Raw genomic sequence first — 21,275 nt, forward strand, 5'->3', positions numbered from 1 at the left:
CACAGCAACATTAAATACAAAAACCTGGCATTAAAGGGCAGAGGGTAATGGCATCAGTGTGGGCAACCCATGCTCAGGTAGTGTTCAACTATTATCTCCAGTTTAAGTAGCCTGGAAATATGCAAATCCAGCCAGCACTGTTTTTAGATAAAATTGTCAGTTTTATGGATATTTACAGTTTGTGTCCAGTCTTGCAGAACTCCATCTTCCTCCACCTCATCTGTAATATAACCTGCTTTTAGCCCACATTAATACAATGTGTTACTGGGATACTTCTCACATTCTGTATAAGCCAGGCAGCAGATCAATACTTAGCTATGCTGAGGGGAAAAAAAAAAAATAAATAAAATCATTACATTAGGATCCTGTTAAAAAAACAGATACCAGGAGAACAAATGTGATGCACAGATACCATTCCATCCGGATGCATATGTAGATTACTGCTCTGAAATACATAAAAAGTGGCTTTCTTTCCAACATACAGTTTTAGAGAGTCCTACAGGTAGGACCTTTGGTATATATCCTACACCAAATCAGTCTCACCTCAAAAAAATTTAACCTCTCTGCTTCTCACAAGAGCTCTTTCTTTTGATCAAAAGTTTCCACCCTTTGTATCAACTCTCTTACCCATATACTTCCTGTGGTGAAATCACAGCACTGAAACTGGAATAGCAAAGCTATTTCCATGACAGCATCTGCTAATGACACAAGCTCAGGTTTATAACTTTTCCTTGGATCAAGGAAGAATAAGAAGATAAAGACTTTAGAATCAGTAACAGTAAACTAAAACTCAAAAGGAAAGTAGCCACTTGGAAAAATATTTTTTAAAAAGTCTAAGTTCTTATATTATTTGAGGTTGCCTAATGTGAAAGTCTCCTTGGAAAATTTACTAACTGAGCATTTTGGGTTTTTTCCCCCTCAGTACTTTTCAGAGTCAAAAAAGAATATACCCCACCTGCATGAGAGCATTGGCAATATAACATAGCAATAACAGATGCAGGTCTGTTTGCCTCAGAAGTAAAAGAAAAACAGAACAGCCACACAATCCTCTTCCTATTGTTCTCCCAAACTACCATGTAAGAAACAGAAATGGATGCCATGCCCCATAGGTCAACAAACTTGAGCACTGTGAGACAATAATTGCAGAGTTGAGATTCCTCTGAGACACCTTGCCTCCAGCTCAGCAAAGTTTAAATCAAGAAAACATCAGCTTCAATGTCCCAACTGACCTTCACTAGTGTGGACCTGGCGAGGGAGAAAAATGGTCTCTGGGAGAGAAGCTCCAAAGCACGCTTCACCTTTGCAACACATCACTCATCCAAAGAAATGTCTTGCAAATATAACACATGACTCAATGCCCATCTTTTTACAGGTGTTCAAGCTCTTCTCAGTTTCACAGAAGTCAATGTTAGTTGACAGCAGTAAGCAACTTGCACAAACAAGTTACTACTTACTACTTATAAGATACTGAGACAAGACTGGAGAGAATCAAAGCCACCCTGTTAGCACCTGCAATGAAACTCTTGTGTTTTAAGGGGTTTTGCTGCTGTAGTTTTTCATTCTCTCCCACTCTGCTCAAGTGACTTGGCTCTTTCTTTTGGGCTCACGGTACCATAGATCCCTTCACCACCACGTTTCATCATTTCACAACTCCAGTTGCCATGACAACAGGATGCAGCTTATCTGTGCTGTTTTCATATTTCCAGTTTTTGTTGCCATAACAACACAATCATTCTGGCTTTCTACAAAAACAGCAACTTTAAGCCACGTATTCTCAAGGACGCAGGATTCATCATACATGTATCTTCATGAAAGAAGAGATTTGTACAGGCAATTTGTAAATTAAGCTATTTTTTCTGAAGGGGGATTTTTCACTCACAAAAGTGAAAAGCTGACAGCAATTGCTAGAGGCAGACTGCTGAGACATCTAAAGCCTGGCCTTTAATAACAGCCAGAGTAATATAGCACTAGGCCACTTCTGAGTAGGGACTCCCCACAGTGTCAGATTGTGTCAAACTGCACAATTGTTATGTGATGTAAGTGTCCATACTTGCTTCACCCAGGCAGATCTGAATTAGACGCTAGATGCAATTCTCCTGAGTTTTAACCCAGTGGCCTCCCCATTATTACCAGCACCACCACCATGCAGCTTTGTGTTTGAAGGTCCATTTTAATTCTGAATTCAAGCTGTTGTTGCAGATTTCTTTTCAGACTCTGACCCTTTTCGCTTTCAGGTGACTGCATTTTGAACTTTTATTTACAGGAAGTGCACATTCATAAGACTGGTGAGAAAATGTTATACAAACACAGCATGCATAAACACAAAACAGTGATGGCTATGAGGGGTATCAACTAACATGGCACCGTAACTTCATTACACCCTCATTTATGTACTTCACTAATGAGACAAGCACAGGTGTCCAACACAGTCCCTCACATGAGATGAATAACAATAATACAGTCCAACCTGCTTTAGCCATGCTTGGTATCCAGAAGATATAAGTTGGAATCCATCTTTTGGCATGTGTATTCGGGGCTAGGAGAGAATAGACATAAAGAGAGACCTCCTTTTACACTGGGACCTAGCTAACCTAAGTCTAAATTCTGGAGCACTTTAAACAATGCAGATTTTTTTAAGCCGTGTATGAAGGTTTAGTCCCCAGATTAGTTCTTGTTTACTCAAGAACTCAGCTGCTTTAAGAACACTTTTCTAATAAAACCACCATCATTTTTACGATTTCCACCATTTTACATTTCAACTCAGTATATACAGGTATTTCTTTAAAATTTCTACACAAATGCACTTGGATAAGCACAGCCTCTGTGGTGGGTACAGTAGCAGAGACTAATGGTCATTAATGCTTTTGCCACTACGTAAAGCTAAATGGTGTCAAAACAGCAGTAGTCAAGCTATGGGAGTGTTTTTACAGTCACCATCCTCAACACAGTCAGACCACACATTGGACAACATGAAAAGATTAAGGAAAATGCCTGAAGAGGTGCAGCTTTAATAGCAGGGTAACAGGAAACTATACTCACACACAGCCATAAATTATGCCTCAAACTGATAGACAAATATAATCTCCTCCTCATTTATTGTTTTCATGCTTTATTGGATTGAGGAAAAGGCAAGACATCCAATTGCTCTGGAAGCACAAAACATATATAGCATAACTCACAGCTAGAAAATAAAAGTATGCAACAAAAAAATGAAACACTGCCTGCCATGACATTCATTTGCAGTTCAAAGATATTCTCACAATCAAGTGGATACAACTGTTCCCACTCCCTCCCAAAAAAAAGGAGATGCTTAGAAATTAAAATCACATCTAAGCAACAGGACCAGACAGGACATCCTCAGATACCAAGTCCAGAGATCTTTCTTACTCCTGGAAACTACTTCACAATCCCTTTCTTAATTCACTGTACTTCCCCTCCAAACCAGCAGACATGTGTCCCTACCACTCATTCTGGAAGGCTAGAAAAATCTTTCTCATTTTCAGAATGACTCTATTCAAGGTGAGTTTATCCCCATTTGTTCTTGTGTCAACAAAATATTTAGTTTGTACAAACTGTCCACCTTGGTACTCGTAACACTAAAAAATACAATTGGTTGGAGAGGAAAAATGTGTCACCACTGAATGACGAAGCTTCACAGCTATAGAGGTCCAGCCTTGGCATTTGAAATTAAGTAGTAGAACAGACTAAAATCTTGCCTCTAACAAGAGGTACACATACAGGATTTTACAACATACTTTGAACATTAGTTATTTTTGCTTCTCTCCAGTTTGAACTTAAATCCTCCTAAATCTTTCAAAGCAGTAGTAAGATTATGCCCTGGTGTCCTAGTCAGTAATCTCAGTTAAACAGGAATTTTAATAACCACCATTGCGCTGATAAATTAAAGTCAAGTATATCTGGTTACTGCACTCACCTGCTGAGTTTGGACTTGCAATGCTTAACACATTAACAAACTATGTTTTAGGGGACTTCTCACACAGCTAGAAGCATCATGCTCCAAGACCTAATCCTTACTTCAGCACTAACTTCATGGGTGGTTAGTCTCTCTACTACTGTAAAATTAGGACAACACTCATTTAACCCACCTCACAGGTTTGCTGAGAGGAACTGCTGACATTTCTATGGGCTTTGAAAATGAAAGAAACTATATAAAGTGCTACATATCTAGCAAGAACACTACAGAAACCCACATTTTACTTCTGTTTCAAGTGCTTCCATTGCTTTTTCAAAGTAGCACAGCACAGTATACCTATCAAGCAAAAAAAAAAAAAAAAGCACCTTCATAAACAAGCAGAAATAACGATCTTTTGAAATCACAGTGTCAGGAGTAAAGAGACCTGAATACCAGTCTCGGATCTTCCCAGGTTCACACAACAAATTGTGAAAAATGACTTCATTTCTTTCTGCTTCTGTCACCTAACCTACAAATTAAAGGATAACAGTCAAGCTTTTCTCTTAGGACCTGCAGGCTGCTTAACATTTGTAAAGCCCATCGGTCCAGAGTAGTTTGAGTAATTGATTTAAGACAGTGACTTAAACCATTTAATTTGAAGACCCTGGTCCTGCAAACATGTAAGTGTATTAACAGATCTATTGGAATCAACAGGATTACTCTTATGCAGGAGTGTCTCCAATATCAAAGACAACACTGTATTTCTATGTAGACAATTCTTACCAACACAAGTTCTTTGTGACCTGAACATAAAGTTACTTGAGTATTAGCAATAAAAGTAATCAGGACTTTCAACAGATTAGCAGCTACTGTAAACTCAGTTTATTTTTCAATGCTGAGAGGTTAAATATACAAATAGAAGAAACTTAAGACCCATCACTCGCCCCTCAACACCATATTTGCAAAATCCTCTCAGTGAGTTATGTCTCCTCTACATTTAATAAACCTACCCTCATCTAAGAAGAAAATAAACTATATAGAAGGGAAGCAAATTTTACCAGTATGAAGTATGTCACTACCCACATACTGCTGCTTATGCCATTAAAGTGGGATATTTGCACAAGTGAGCCCCCATTCACATCAAACACAAGCACTGATAGAAAAGCGTTATTTAATTAAAATCTCATAGATTCACCATTGGCTAAACTTTTACAACCAATCTCCTAAATTCTGAACTTCTGTAGTTCTCCTAGGCACATTGTGAATGACCCCTAGGAATGCATTCTTCAGCATAAACAGGCAATTAAATAAGTACATCTGGTTAAAATGTTCTAAATTTCAGTACCCGAATGACAGCAGACAATTACAAAATGATAGAAGAGGAACCCATATATGCTTGACAATTTAAAATATAAAATAAAATCGCCCCTCTTCCCCCAGCCTTTAAAAGATGTGGGACACAGACAACCGCCTTGTTTGAAAGCTGTACTATTTTATCAATCAACACTAAAATCTTCCATGATTATGATCCATTCAAGGCAATTCTATCAGCAATGCAATTAATTGCCCAGCAAGATCTACTCATTTTCATATTTTCATGAGTACACACCATTTATGCTCATGGTTCAATATCATTGATAAGCATAGTATTTTCTCTCAGCATCTGCTCCAGCATTTTCCATGACTAGAAGTCAGGCTGCTAGGGTGATTTTCCTGTCTTTTTCAAAAGTCACAACAGTGTTTGCTTTCCTCAAAAAGTAACTCTGAAAGCACTCTAACTGCTAATTTCTATCATGCTATTTTGTGAATATTTCATGCTTTTATCTAGGTGACTAATTTGTAATATAAGACTGTCTACTTCCTTTTCCAAGACATTCATGTTTATTGAGGACTTGCTTTAAAAATGAGCCTTCCATCACCACAGACGGCTTATTCCACAACCATCAGCAACTTATTCATAGTTCTGAAATGCAATTTTGCTCTATATGAAATGCCTACTTTCTCTTTAGTCTTTTTGGTGGCCATAGAACTTGTCATATATATATTACCCATATATTAAAATTATTATATATATTCAAATTGTCTATAAGCCCGTGAGCCAGAATAGCTTACTTTGCTCATCTTTTTTTTCTGCAACTCCTGACTTTTTTTCTTTAGTAATCCACTCTTCCATTTTTAATCCATTTGATTTCTGCAGTCCCTAGCACGGCCCAGAACAACAGAATGATTTCTGAGAACAAGTCAGTAATTTAAAATTCAGTGGTACCCTCTTCCCTTCCCTACAAAGGCTGATTTCAGAGGACATTTAATTACAGGCCTGAGTTCCTATTTTCTAAGCCTAAACACAACCCCTGAAGGCTTACAATATTTGAGTCACAGCTGGAGCTGTGGTTACTATACAGTTTAAATATCAGCCTCTTTACTGTGCAATTTGTTTTGAAAATCAAATCAGATGCCGTGTCATAAACAAGTGCTAATTAAGTACTGAGCGGAAATTGGGCTTTTTTGTGCAAGAAGGGTTCTTAAATATCTGCATCTTCACTTCCATAAGAAAGGATAAATATGTCAAGAATGATAATTATAAAAGGAAACCTACTATGGTACTTGCAAGGCAGTACTGCTGCTTCTCCATTTCATCTTCTTCAATGTAAGAAGAAATGGGGGGGGGGGGGAACTGAGACCTGTATGAAATATATATGTACTAAGGATCTTATGAATCTGATCATATAACCCATAATGCTTCCTTTTCCCTCAGAGAGGGCATTCACTCTGGGTTTCCATCACATACGATTTAAACAGGCAAGCTAAACCCATCTCTCTCTGTCAATGCAAAGCAATAGTGAAGCTACTTAGATTTTCATTCCTTTTAAGTTATGATCTACACACAGTATTTATTTGACGGTAACATTTCATTCATTAAATATAACACCTTGTTTGATAAATATCAAGTGAAGAACAGGAATAATGCATTTTAATACTCTGACGGTTGCCTCTGAGTAACAATATTCACGACTCCATTAACTAACAGGCTCTTGGCTACAAAGGCAGAATTAGATCTGTCAGTCACTGACATGGGAGGGCATGGCCAGTTGCACTGAAGATTGTCCATTTGAGATTACTTCCACAGCAAAGGAAAATATCCCCTGTGGCCTAGAACTTGTTAATGAGTTTGTATGCATTACAGCAATAAATTGAATTCCTACTACAGAATATACAACTTCATGGCCCAAACAGATACCTTATTCCACTGCCCAAAGCAGGACTCAAAATAAGGCACAGTTACATCTATGGACTCTAACTGAAGAAAACCAAAGACAGGATTTCAAAATCTTTCATTACTATTAGGAGAGAAAACCACGAGCTCTCTGATTCTAAAACCGTAAGCTGGTAATATTTAAGCATGCCCTTTGTGAGACTTTGTAGAAGGAACAAACAAACACTGAGTCGGTTGACTGTCACATCTCACAGTTTGATACAAACTCCTTCAGAAGGACACAGCACTCTAACGGTAGGCTCTGACTGCCTGCAAACTTAATGAATTCACCGCACATGGTGAACATGGCTACTCTAGTTCTTTAGTGAATCTCTTTGGAGTATGTTGACTGAGATCTGCTCAAAACCAGCTCCCACTGGAGAATGCCTATTTATATTCATTGACAGATAAAAAGACACAAGTTGTTATAACCTGCAAGAGCAGCAGCTACCAGGAAAACTACTTTTGTAACATGAAACACCTGGGCACCTTCTTAAGGGCTCAGAAGAATACTAAGCTACAGTATTCAAAACCAAACGGAGATCTGTAACAGCACTCCATTAATCTTTGTCCAAAAAGTAACAGCAAGCTCTGCAAACATGCTTACTATAGCAGTGTAAAGAGATCCTCTTCGTGCCCATAAGTAAAAACATGCTTGATTTCACAACCACTTGACATTTTAAGTCTGAAATTCAAGTCCTATATTCAGCCTCCTTCAAGACTGCAAGATCTGTGGTGAAGAAAAGAGAAGCTATATTTCTCATGCTACTGTCTGAACTTGTGCCAGGTAAGTATCCAACAAGAACAGTGGCATTCACGGTGCAAGCATTATGTATAAAACAGAAGCTGGAAGCTTGTCTAGAGATCAATAAAATGAAGCTGATGCCTTTTAAGTATCTTTTCTCTTTTTTGTAAGTCCATAGAAAAGTCAGAAAGCTCACCCAGATTCTAATTTTTCACTGAGATTCAGAGAATCTGGAATAAAAAAATTCCATACCTGAGAAAAAATTACAGCCAAGGAAACTAAAATTAAGAAGTCTGGAAAACTACAATCTCCATAATCAGCAAGAGAACCTACAGTGCTAACTTTCACCTTCCTGATCTCCTGCTGAATTTCAGGTAGCAGACAAAAAAGCATGCAGATGAGATGGGTTACAGGTCTGTGCCAACTATCCTGAAAGGAAATCTGCAGTTCACACATTAAGCAAAAAAATTTGTAAGAGGAATACTAGGGTTTTTTTCCTAAACAAATGGAAATGCTTTCAAGAGCAGACTCCAGCACTCAACCACATCTCCTGCTTAGCTAGTGAGCTCTTGTCTTCTGAGCAGACTCCAGCACTCAAGCCAAACATTTTCCTGTTCAATAAAGAAACAAAAAAAACCCTTCCTTTTTGCAGGAATGGCCATTCTATCCCAATTCATTTCCCTCACAAAGCACTGTGCTACAATTACAATGTGGGACCTGCTCAAGCATCATAAGTAACCCAGAATCCATAACTAATTGCCCCAAGACTTCCTTTCCTGATCTAAATGCCCTGTACTGAGTTCAGCTCTATGACAGGTCTCAACTCCTTGAGACTGGCACAAGATGTAAATGCTCCTTTGCTTGGCTTAACTAGAGGAAACTCATCCTTAAAACAAGAAGTACCAAAAAAGCCTGCTGTCCTGGAGGACTATGATGCAAGAATGAAGCGGCAGCAACAGAAGCAGCTGACGATACCTAATGGGCTGCCTCTGTTAGCATCCCCATGCAGAACAAGTATCTGTAAGAAGATTAACCAGAATGAGTCTAAAATGTTGCAGAAATGACTGGCCAACCCTTAAAAAGCAAAAAAAAAAAAAAAAAAACCAAAACACAGACGAACAGTATGTCCTGTCTCCCAAGAATGGAAATCTACTGAGACTGAGTACTGATAACTATTGCCAAAATGAAGCAGTCACCATGGAAGGCATAAGTAAATCTACTCCCAATTTAGAACAAATTAGAATTAGTGCTAGACTAACCCAATCTTCTCCTTTAAGAAGATCACTAAAGTCCAGACAAATTAGAAGTAGTTAAGCATTTGATAGATGACATGTAGCAAGTTACTAGTTAAAATGGAGAGGATTAGGATTAATACCAGAGTTGTAAGGAGGATAAGAAACTAAAAAGGGTAGAGGATCACAGGTTATTTTGAAAAATGAACCATCAAGCTGTACAGAGATTGATCCTTACTGAAATCTATTATTAATCTTGAAATTAATGTTAAAATATTCTCACTAATGGCTAAAAAACCCAAGAATTACCAATGTGCTAATGAAATTGGCTGAAGACAAAATTAAGAGACATCATAAATACATAGCACACAGCATCTTGAAGATCTGGGTAACAGAAGCAACACACAAGATGTACATAAATTAAAAAGTAACATTATTTCTATTATAAACTAGGAACTCAGTAAATGAGAAGAGGGGAAGAGGCCCTGGGATATGTTACTCATTAGATAATGATGGTTCGCCAATAAGATGCAGCCATGAAGATGGCAAATACTACTATAAGATATTGTATAAAGTGAAAAATTGCCAGAAAAGAGAAATTAGGATTACTGCTTTTGTACAAGGAACCAATAAAACTTTTCCTGGAATACTCTCTATAGCTCTGGTCACTCATATTCCAGGGAGACTAATCAAATTCTGCAGCTGTTTAAAAAGGTCTGCTAAGATGTTCAAGAGTTATAGGAAACATCTTATGATGGAAAGAAAAAGAAAAAAAAAAATGCTGATTTAGCCTGACCAGATCCAGCTCAGAGGAGAATACGATTGCTCTCCACAAATATATGCAGATGAACACAGGGAGCAAGAAGAGCTGTTTAAGCTCAAGGACAACACTGGCATAAGAACAAATGAGAATGAATTAGCTATGAATGAAGTTAAGATGGAAAATAAGGACGAGGATTCTAGCTTTCAAAGTAGTCAAATTTGGAATTGCTCTACAATGGCATAGCAAAGAAAATTGCACTCATTTAAGAACTGCTTTGAGTAGCTTGCAAAAGGGACTAGAGAGTACACTGCCTGCCAACAACATTGGACTTGAATCCATGCTCCATAAGACTTGTTCCAATCCCATGCAAAGATGTTTCCTCTCACTGATGGGCTCTGTACTGTTTTGCCTCTGCATAAAGTCTTATTTTAAGGTCAGCGAGATACGGATATATAGGAATATCTTCTTGTCAGTAAAAAACTTTCAGGACATTTATGCTTGCCTATAAACAACAGCTGTGACAAAGTACAAGAGTGACACACTCCACTGGAGTCATCCCAGTCAAAAGAAAAAAAAGGAAAAAGTTACAAAAAAAAAATGAACAGGAAACGTAGATTGTTGTTCCTTCGAACCTACTAGCAACAGAAAACACGTTCTGTCATATTTGAAGAAATATAGTTTCTTCAGAAAACTGTTGAGATGCTTCCAGGACCCATCTTCTAAAACAAGATCAATCCATCATTTCTTGAGACTACACCCACTTCTCATTGTTCTAATTTGCAGGAGATGAATGATAGCTGGTTGCATTTCTCAATCCCGTTGAGAGTTTTGGCATATAAGAAGGAAGGGCATTGAGCAGACCCAGTGAACAACCCCCCTGGAGAATCACCAACATCCTCCTAAGAGACAGAATTCAAGGCCAACTATCCACAAACTAAAAGCAACTCCCACATAAACACTGCTCCATCCTGCATCGCTCTCACAATAAATTACAAATTATGTATGTAGAGAGGGAGAGTGACTATATTGTACGACGGACTGTCATCCTAGACCATTTTCTCTGAAACAACTACAGACTGTTTTGGTTGCTATATGGGCAAGCCTGGAAATGTTAAGATTTTCTTTTTTAGTCAGAATATGGTCTAGCCCTGCTTTGTATCCAAGTAAAGACAGCCATCACCTTTCTACTCATTATTTGATCCATCCCCCTCATTATCTGTAAGAATAACTATGTCCTTAGCTGGAAACATGAAGAGAGAGGACTCCTACACACAAACAGAGAGAATCCACCTGTAGGCACAAAGCCAGCTGATGGAAAAACCACACCAGAGTTCTGCACTAGCTGGTAACTCCCTTTCTACAATCTTCTTCGGATCTGTTTTGCTTCATGTGCTTCTGAAGAAGATGGGCCATCTAGACTACAGTTAGAAGTACACTTATTACTGTTCTGCTAATGTACAACTGCACTTAAGAACTTTTTTCATTCCTTCATAGTATGTCCCTGCAACTTTTCAATTCTTACCATTAGATGAAGGAAATTAAACCAGCACTAAGGCTCTTTGCTTCTGCTGGTCCAAACTGGTTAGTCCAGTGGCTTCTGCCAAGAGGTTGCATGGCTCCTGCTCATAGACTGTGAACACTTCTGTCCTTTCCTCAAGAAGACTGGGAAGACCCCTTGCTGAGCTTTCCCATTCTTCCTCATTCTCTCCTTCCTGCTGCTCTCATCAAGATGAATGCACAGACCCTTTTTCAGCAGTGGGGGGAGGGAAAATTAAATTGGATGTTTCTCAATTCTTAGTACAGAGAAGGACTAGAAGCAGCTACAGAGTGCAAAATTATGATCAATCATTTATTTCCATGCAAAATCACTGTGGAAAAGTGAAATAATTTAAAACTGAAAGCCTTCATTGCCACTTCTCAAACCTTCTGCCATCACAGCTAAAATTTGGCTGTGCACACACAGCTGCAAGCAGGCTGAGCACCCATTGGTTAATGGAACCATGAACTTGCAGATGAAAGAGAAAAAATGAATTTTAATGCAGTTTTTAGAAATACTTGTCATTGTTTCAGCATTGCCATTTAGTGAATGGGACCGATTTCTCTCTCAGTAGGGGATGATATTTTAATGATGTAACAATGTACTTCCCAGAAGAAAGACAAGCCTCATGAGGCAGATTAAAACTAAGAATATTCAGATCCCATTAAAATCAGACAGTTTCAAGCCATTTTTAAAATTAATTTTGTTTAATGATAAAATGTGTTATCTTAACAGGTGGCTAGCCAATTGTAAAATTAACCAAAACATGGTCAGAAGCACAAGGCTAGCTATCAGAAGAACTGGTTTCTTTTTATTCTGTCTTCTATTATCAGTGTACCATATGACCCTACACAAATTCCTCCAGTCCATGACCCCAGGCAAATTTCTGAGCTTTAGCTTTCTCTTTCTGCAAAGCAGGGGTAAAGAGACATTAAAAAGCATTGTTGTTTAATAAGCAGGACATATTTAACGCAACTCCCAGGATGTTTATTTTCAACAGTTTCTGTGGGATCAGGAAGTTTTCCTCAGCACTAATCAGCATTCTGTCAAGAAAACAGCTTCATGTTTGATTGCTTATTAATTGTATTTTGAGCACTTACTATTTAGCTGCAGCCACTGGACTCTGCTATGCAACAACTCATTTTCAGTTTCCACAGCTAAACACACACTGTATTCAGTCGTTCTGTGCAAAATCACTTAAAATACATAAATAACACACCTTGTTGAGCACCTCCTGAACTGTAGGAAGGAGGAAATGAGGAAGACTAAAAAAAAACATGGAGTATTAGAAATACTAGTTAAGTTTGCCACTGAGAATGGTTAAATAGTACACAAATCTCACCAGCACACATGGAGGTTAGAGATGACACAATGTAACCAGACAAGGAAGTAAGAAAACAGCTTATTCCTTCTGCATTGTTGAATTTAACATGATAATTTTTATACAACAAAATCAAGTTGCTTGGCTTGGTGGTTTTGCTGGTCTTAGATGCGATCTCATCATTTATACCCTAAATACTGTTGAAGCAATCACTAAAAAAATGAATATGACAAGAAATGCATCTATCTATACAGATTAAAAAAGTCAGTGGGATCCCTTCACTCAATTTTTAATGAAAATTCATAATTTCCAGGTATAAATTACTCTCCTTGTAATAGAAAATAAGTACTTTTCATTAACAAGTTTTATGATGCAAACAAACTACCAGGACAGTAAAATCCAAGGAAAACAAAACAGTGGATGAACACATTCACTTGAAAAGCATATCCAGTCAACATTCATACATCAGGAAATACTTTCTGACCCCCACTTTAAATGTTTTTAGAGCATGAAGTAAATTTAAATGAGGCCAGACCATGAAGTTTCCTCTGCCATTTAACTTCCAGTCTCAAGTCATTCTTTCCGCTACCTCAGTAGCTGCTAACACTGAAAATAAACAAGAAAACAATAAGTTTCTATTTTCATCTCATTTATAGCCCAGAGAGCACAGCTTGGTTGGCCACTGGAAATACTCCAAAGATCACCATTTCATTTTTTCTTCATTAGGCACCTCTTAAAGAGGCGATCTCTGAGCACTGTACATTCCTACCTTACCTCTAGAGATAATACACAGCTACAGAATAATTTTATTTTCTTCCTCTGAAATCTTCATTACCCCTTTCCATATCACAAACCACTACAGAATATTGAGAATGTTGAGGCCACTGCACATGTCTTGTATCTTCCAAGGATTATTTAGGAAACCCTTTGCCTAACCAAACTTTGTGGTTAGAACAGTCTGCTTTATCTTACTAATGAGAATGATAATTTAGTACCAAATACTCATGAGGAATTATAGCTCTGCTGACTGGCAAATAATTTGCCAAGGCAGATTAGTTTAGCTGCATAAAATAAATATCCACCTGCACATACTAGCACTAATCAGGGCGTGAAATTAAACTTTTTATTCAGTGGGAAATAACTGCTGCAAGGCGGCGATTTAGTCTGGGAGGCAAATATTAAGGTCAGCCTATTCTCTCTGATGTTTATAGTATATATTACAGTGCGGAAAGCATGGTGCAACAAATTCTGCTTTTTAAGTCTATGAAACTAAATACTTCAGTGATGCGATAGCAAATTTGCCATTTGCTTTTCTAATTGCATGCATTTAATGGAGCAAAGTGGCTGAAATGAAACATTACCAGAGAAGCAAGGGTGAAGTTACTGAAGTACCCAAGGCCTGCACCAAGTGCAGAAACATCTACGGCACAAAGTTTGGGGTAGAAGAAAAGAAATCAACATTTTCTTTCCAATATACTAGTCCCAACAAATCCTCAAACTAAGAGGATGTTATTTCAGTTCTATTGGAAAAAAATACTAAGTATATGTTTAACATTAAAGCAGGATTTGCAACCCTGCATTTAGGAGGCAACTCTCTGCTATCCCAGCTGTTCTACAAAATAATTTTCATTGCTTTCATGCCACCCTTGCTTTGGATACCCAGGATTCTCTGCCACAATGACCACGACACAAATACGTTATTAGGAAGACTTTAAGGTTATCAAAGCCGAGTTTTAAAACAATAGCTAACAAGTCATAGGTCTTAAAAATCCCAGTCCTACTGACACCATAAATCACACAGGTTCAGTGCAAACAGAACCTCTTTTAAAGTATAAGCCTTTGTCCATCTGTTCCATATATTTATATACACACACACACACAAAGAGAGAGAAGGAAAAAAAAAAAAGATTCCAAGTGTATTACCCTTCAGCCTCCAATTACACGACTATTCCTTACTATATAACCTGCCAGTTATGTGGAAGCTCCTACAAACACGAGAATATAAAAATTAAGGAATTTCAGGGTTTTCTCTCATTTAAAAAAAAAAACAACACCCCCACAAAAAAAAAAAACCACACCACAGATGCATCTTAAAAGACAACCAAAAGGTTTTGGCTCTCCTGTGAAACTGGAAGGCCATCAGGACCTCCTAGAATCATGTCACCCAGAAAGAAAAGGAAAACAGTAATTTGAGGGTGAAATAGAAAAAAGGCACTCATTAAGAACACTAGTATCAACATCTTCCTATTCACAAGCCAGGAAATGAAATGAAGTACTGCATACCGATTCATTCAGAAAAACTGAGAAAGTGAAACTTCATTAAATATCAAGCTATTGCTTCCCAAACTATCCTAGATAAGATCCCAAACTGGTCAGGTACAGCTCCAAGCACTGTTAATTAAACACAACTGAAGTTGTCACTAGTCCATTCAAGAAAACAGATGTTGCTTCATAGAGCTTTGATATTTTTCTTAAATACCTTTCAAAATGAGGAACAAAAAATATGAACTCTTATAAAAAGGGCTTTATTGTATCTTTATAGCATATTACATACCTTGTAACAATCATTCTGTTAAGTGTGAATGTCAGTTTTATTTTCTGTCCCTTTTTTCCTGGCTATTTACAAGCTTTGTAAGAATCGTTCCTTAATTAAGTCTAAACATAGTTTTATATAAATGGATTCCTGGAATTAAAAACGTTCAGACTTAAGAAATGATTGTTACAGAGACTGTAACAGGCCGTAAAAAAGAATGCCACTTTAAACAAAGATTTCTCATTTTAATTAAAAAGATAATCATCAGAACATTCGTATACTTAACAGAACCATTTGAAGCTACTTTGAAAAAATATCTACTATTCTATGCAGGCATATGTAGTTTATATGACATTTAATCAAAGTCTCAGTTGAGCCTATTGCACTCATACTTTAAATACTGTATCTACAGTTTTAAACACTTTATTCAAATATGAAAGTTACTTATTGAGCACCTCATTTCTAGTACTTTTGTAAGTGGTTATGACAACAGAAATCCCGTATTCTTGAAGGCATAAAAACAGAGCTCTGTAAGGCAAGGGTTTGGGGGAGGGGTTTTTGTGGTGTTTGGTTTGGGTTTTTTTTAAGCCAATGGGCACATTCACCTCTCCTTTTAGCTTGCGCATCAGTGTCTTACACACTGTACTTTACAAAGAGTGTAGTTTTATCTGTAAAGACAGGGTCCACTCTGGTAGAATCCTTGGTGTAGCTGCAGAACACTGGACTATATAATTTACAAGATCATATTTTAAATCTATGAACTGGCTTTCATTCAAAAAAGACTTTCGAAGATGACATGGAGAATACATGACAGAAAACACTCATTCACCAGCAAAAACAGTCTTCCCTGGTGAGCAGTTGCTTAGTATTGCATAATGCTAATACACAGCAATTTTAAATTAGAAATAAATTAGGCCTTCTTAAAATGTAGAGGTAAATTGAGTATGCAAATGAAGTTAAAGAAATTACTTAAACCTTAAAGTATTAGATTATATATATTTTAGCTGACCATGAATAACTAGGAAACTGGTAGCAGATATTAGCTAAATGTAATACTGTTTCATTGGCAAGTAATCAAGACAATACCAGCCAGTAAGAAGGCAACCTTCTTTTACTCCCATCAAAAAGTTGCATAGACATGAGCACGCAGAAAAAAAACAGAGTCCGGTTTGTCTTTCAAAGCATCAAACATAGATACCTTAAAGCAAGATAATTTCATTCGTAATATTAGCGTTGGATGAAGTCTCCATGTGACATTTTTCTATTAGAGTTAGACATTAAAACAAAAAACAAATCGCCAGGTCTGCCTTGCCTGATACTTTGTGACTCAAGAGAGCTGCTCATAGTGAATGCCAAAAATCAGGTACTGACATTTTCAAGTGCAAAAAGTATTATTTTCTAGAGAAGCACAAAAATACTACCACCTACAGGGCTACTTTTCAACATGAATGAAACCTACCACAAATCCCTATCAAAAACAAAACTATCAAAAGCTGGAGAGATAATAGGTCTCATGCCTCCAAAAGATATTTGAGTATTTACCTATGATGGCACTTGGGAAACTCTCAGGGAAAAATCAGTAATTAATAGCAAAGCCCACCTCAACCCAAACTGTGAGCCACCTAATAAGGAAGATATACATGAAACGTATCACACACTTGGATTAAAAAGATAATACACTGTGAATGATTCAGCATTAGTTGAGAGGATGCACGAGCTGATCTACTACCTTTATGTAGATAATTGTACCAATGCCATTACTGCCGTACCTAAGTGCTTTCTGAGTGCTAAAAAGCAGAAACAAGAAGATGCTTCCTAGGAGGGCCAAGCTGATACTTGCAACTGATACCTCACGTATCAAAACAACCTACCTGTGCCACATCTCCACAAACACCAAAAGACCCCACCAAGTCTGACAAAAACTTTATTTCATCAGCATAATTAAAGAGTCATGTTCTAGACAGACATGCACTATAGCAAAAGCCTGAGATGTGTTAAACAAAAGCTTGTCTCACTCTCCTCTCAACCTGTAAGCAAAAATACCCTAAAAAGTTCAGAGTGGACGGAAAGAAGCCACATCTTTCATTGCACTTTTTACAAGCATTTTGCATACAAGAGGCATTTTAATAAAACATTGAGGAACTTGGTTTAGCTTTCAGTTCTCGGTGCAGCCTGATCTTGATAATTCCTCCCTTTATCTGGTACTCTTAACAGATGCATCTCCTGTAAGAGCAGCGTGCCCTCATGCTCAGGTCTCTCCCTAGTGTCAGGGAGCTTTATTGTTTGAGTGGAACACAGCCAGCTCCAAGATGGACAGGGATTCCCTCAGGTCCCAGGCCCAATCTTACTGAAGATCTCAAACACCTGGACTAATCCAAGGGGATCGGAATCTTAGCACAGGGGGTGAAAAAAGCAGTGTATGAGAAGTCAGCATAGCATGTTCACAATGCTGCCTGGCAGAAGACAAAAACGTTTCAGCAGAAACTTTTCAGGATATGAAACTCAGTATCTAGAGGCAGGTTGTAATTACCAAGCTTGGCCAAACACAAGTGCAACAGCATCTGGGACACGCCTTTGGCCAATCACACACCAAAGAGGGTAGTTTATTATTACTAATTGCTACCTTGCCTATTTAGGTATCTATAGCATTTTCCCACTTCACTGAACTGAGACTCTATAAATCTGACAAAATTGGAGACTATTAGCAAAAAGGTCAAAAAGTCTCAAGAGAAACAAGTTCTACAAGATTAAAAAACGGAAGCCAAACAAGTGTTTTGAAGCTCAATTTAAAATTAAAATCTGCAACTAGCATTTCCTCAATTTCATTTTGGGCATATGTTCTGAAGGTTTAATAGAATTGCTTCTTCTTGATGAGCTTAGATTTAATTCTGTACCACTGGAAGCACTAATCCAAAACAAACTTTTAGCAAGTGTTGCCAGTCATTTAAATTATATCCTTAGGGAAAGAACAGTTTTGGGCACCCAAAATTTGCATTCAATTCAGTTGGCAACAGTTTGTTTTCATTTCTAAATCTTACGTTTCTGGCCAAAACACTTAGAAATATCAACAAATGAAGAAAGAGAGAACGAAACTACAGTTTAAGCACATCATGCCTCCAATCTAAGTAAACTAGCCACATTTGAAGAGCATCTTGGATGCAAGTACCCCCAAGGCTGTTTTCCATGCCAAAGGCCAACTCCCAAATCTAAACAATGTAAGTGCTCTTCACACTCACTATCAATGATAGGCTGCTGCAGCAGCAGGTGAAAGATTTAAGTGTCGGTATTTACACCTCTTATGGCAGAATGGAAGGAAAAACAAAATAAAATTGCAGAGAGATGGTGTGCAGTACAGAAGGATAGTCTAAGGTGTATTTAAAAAAAAAAAGAGAGAGAGAGAAAAACCCAAGAATTACATGCACAACCCCTCCCGGTGCCTGTGGGCCCCTCTGCCAGCTCCTGCCTCTCTCCAGTTTAACTTCTCCCGCTCTCAGGTGGCACCTGCAGCCCCTTACTTCCCTCCAACACAACGATACTTTTCCACGGATCTGGGGGTCCCGCTCCCGGCAGGCAGCCCTCCCCGGCAGGCAGCCCCCTCCCCGCACCCCACGGCGCCTCGGGGGCCCCGCTCACCGCCCTCCCCCGCCCGCGGGACGAGCCGCCCCCCCCCCCCCCCCCCGCCAGCCCGGCGCCCCCCGGCCCAGCACACCTTGGAGGCCCGGCCTCCCCCAGGGTCCCCTTCCCCAGTGCCCCCAGCCCCATCTCGCCCCCCCCCGCCCCTCCCCCACAGCCCCTCCTCATCCCTCGCCCCTCCCCCCAGCTGCCCCTCCACACTCACACACACACACGCGCGCGCGTACAGGTGCCCACCCCCGCCGCCGCCGCGGCGGCCACTCACCATGAACTTGAGGGCCTTTTCCTGCAGCACGGCCTCGGCCGGGTCCATAGTCCTGCGCCGAGGCCGGGGCCGGGGGCCGCCCCTCCTCTCAGTGCCAGGCCGCAGCCAGCGCAGACGGGAACCTGCGCTGCCCCGCGTCCCCCCCCACCTCCACCTCCACCTCGCCCCGCTGCCTGGATGGCGCATGCGCCGTCCGCAGGCCCACGGGAAATGGAGTCCCCGGCCGCGCTACTGGCAAGGGCCCGAGCCGCGGCCCAGAACTACAAAACCCAAAAGGCCTTGGGGCGAGGGGCACGCCGGGAGCCGGCTGGCGCATGCGTTGTCTGCGGGAGAGGGGGCCGACGGGAGTTGTAGTAGTGCGGGGCTGTGACGGTGTAACTTGAGGGCAGGCGTTGTTGCTGGGGGGGTGGGGGAGTCCCTGCTCGGGGCGGGGGAGGGAGGGAAGCCCCTCTCCGCAGGGGCCATGTGGGCCATTTCCAGCCCCAGACCTTCCCTGATGAGGTGTAAGGCTGGCTCCCAAGTCACAGCCCTGCGCTCTCTGCCATTAGCATCTCGCATGTGGCTAATGGCGGGGTGCCGGGGCACCCGCGGCGCCCACGAGAGCTTGGCTGCTCCCTTGTTTTGCTCCAGCTGCACTCCATGCCAGTGCGCTGTCGATTTTCAGGTCAGTTGTTACTGGTACACCACCTGAAATTAATCTCATGTGTGTGCAGAACAAGTACCAAAAATGCCTGGTGACTTCCATCCGGAGAGAAGGTCGGTCCGAAGCGGCCGTCGCTGCTCCTTGGCAGGGGATATGAAACGGGGAAACTTGCATCACTGGAATGGATCAAGTAGACTTACATCATTCTTGAGGGATGTTTGTTCAAATCCATCCCGTAAAGGAAACCCCTCACATAAACAGCCTCCCTTGGTGCTTCGGTCCCCTTACGCTTAGTTTTCTCTCTAATAATGTTTCTAAATCAGTTTTCCCTGAAAATTGGGCCAAGTTCTCTTTGCTGTACCAAGCAGCAAACAAAAACCGAATTGGTCAGCATCCCTTTAACAGCACATAGACTGGAGGGTATTTACCATATCCCCCCCAACTCTTTAATCTTCTGTGTTGCACACCAAACAAGACAAGCTCACTCTTTGGCAGCCATCACTTCTAATCCTCTCGGGTTTGTTAAATTTGTCTAATCTCTTTCCAGTTTTCCTACATTTTTCACAATGTGCCCAAAAGCTGAAACCACCTAGCATGGAGCAGCAGAGAGGAATTACCTCCTGTGTCTTTTCTACTAATTATAAGACCCCGATAAATTTTTCCATTCTCTATAACAAACACAACACTGATTGCTACGCAGTTTGTCATCCAGTAAAACACTCAGATTCTTTTCCTTGCTGCATTTATATATTTGACTCTGCATCTTAAGCAAGATACCCTGAATTTCTTCCTATTTAGATGCAAAGGAGCCAGGCACAAACATCAGCACTTGCTTGCTGACATGCGGCTTAAATCCATTCTTTTTGTTCCTGTGTTTGACCTATAAAGTGAAGCTTCAAGTCACAGGTATGAACCCAGTGTCTCCTGTGCACCAGCCCCTTCCCTCATTTTCTCTAAACACCCCATCTCTTCCAGATTTTTAAACAAGATAATCAAAGAGAAAATGATGCAGAGAATATGCCCATTCCTGGATTCCTTGCACGGATACATGACCTAGGTGGTGTCTCATGACCCAGTGCCAGGAGTGTCTCCTCCAGCTAACAACACAGCAGAGATGACAGGGAATGTCAGCCCATGCAGGGTGTGATGCTGGGATGAGCTACGCTCCCAGAGCAGTGGCTTGAGAGAAGGAGGCACCTTATGTCCTCCCTCTACAATCCCAAGGCATAGAAATCTTCCAGAGAAAGCTTTCAGGTCACCAGGACATAGGCTGCTATTCTTGGACTGGCCCAGCCACACTCTTGGTCATCATACTTTAAGCCCAGACTCTAGTAGTGAAACGCCTGGAATGCTTGGCTGTAATGGGGCTGGGCATTTTCCAGACTGCTGACAGCACTGAAAACACTTACCACAATTACATAAATAACAGTAATTATA

The 21,275-nt window shown here is 40.0% G+C and overlaps 1 protein-coding gene across 10 annotated transcripts in view; it reads right to left on the reverse strand.

Moving 5' to 3' along the window:
- BTRC (beta-transducin repeat containing E3 ubiquitin protein ligase) overlaps window positions 1–19,385 on the reverse strand; it is a 124,818-nt gene extending 105,433 nt beyond the window's left edge. For 5 of the 10 annotated variants that reach the window (XM_052798405.1, XM_052798406.1, XM_052798403.1 and 2 more), the window contains exon 1: window positions 19,196–19,385. In XM_052798405.1, the coding sequence (XP_052654365.1) occupies window positions 19,196–19,381 (186 nt within the window). In that variant the 5' untranslated portion in view covers window positions 19,382–19,385. Of the gene's footprint in view, window positions 1–2,467; window positions 2,537–19,157 lie in introns of all 10 variants that reach the window. The other 5 variants (XM_052798401.1, XM_052798399.1, XM_052798400.1 and 2 more) reach the window with 2 other exon arrangements.
- Between the last annotated feature and the right edge of the window lie 1,890 nt (window positions 19,386–21,275).

This window comes from Harpia harpyja, chromosome 10, assembly GCF_026419915.1.
Source record: "Harpia harpyja isolate bHarHar1 chromosome 10, bHarHar1 primary haplotype, whole genome shotgun sequence".
In the NCBI taxonomy this organism is placed as follows: Eukaryota; Metazoa; Chordata; class Aves; order Accipitriformes; family Accipitridae; genus Harpia; species Harpia harpyja.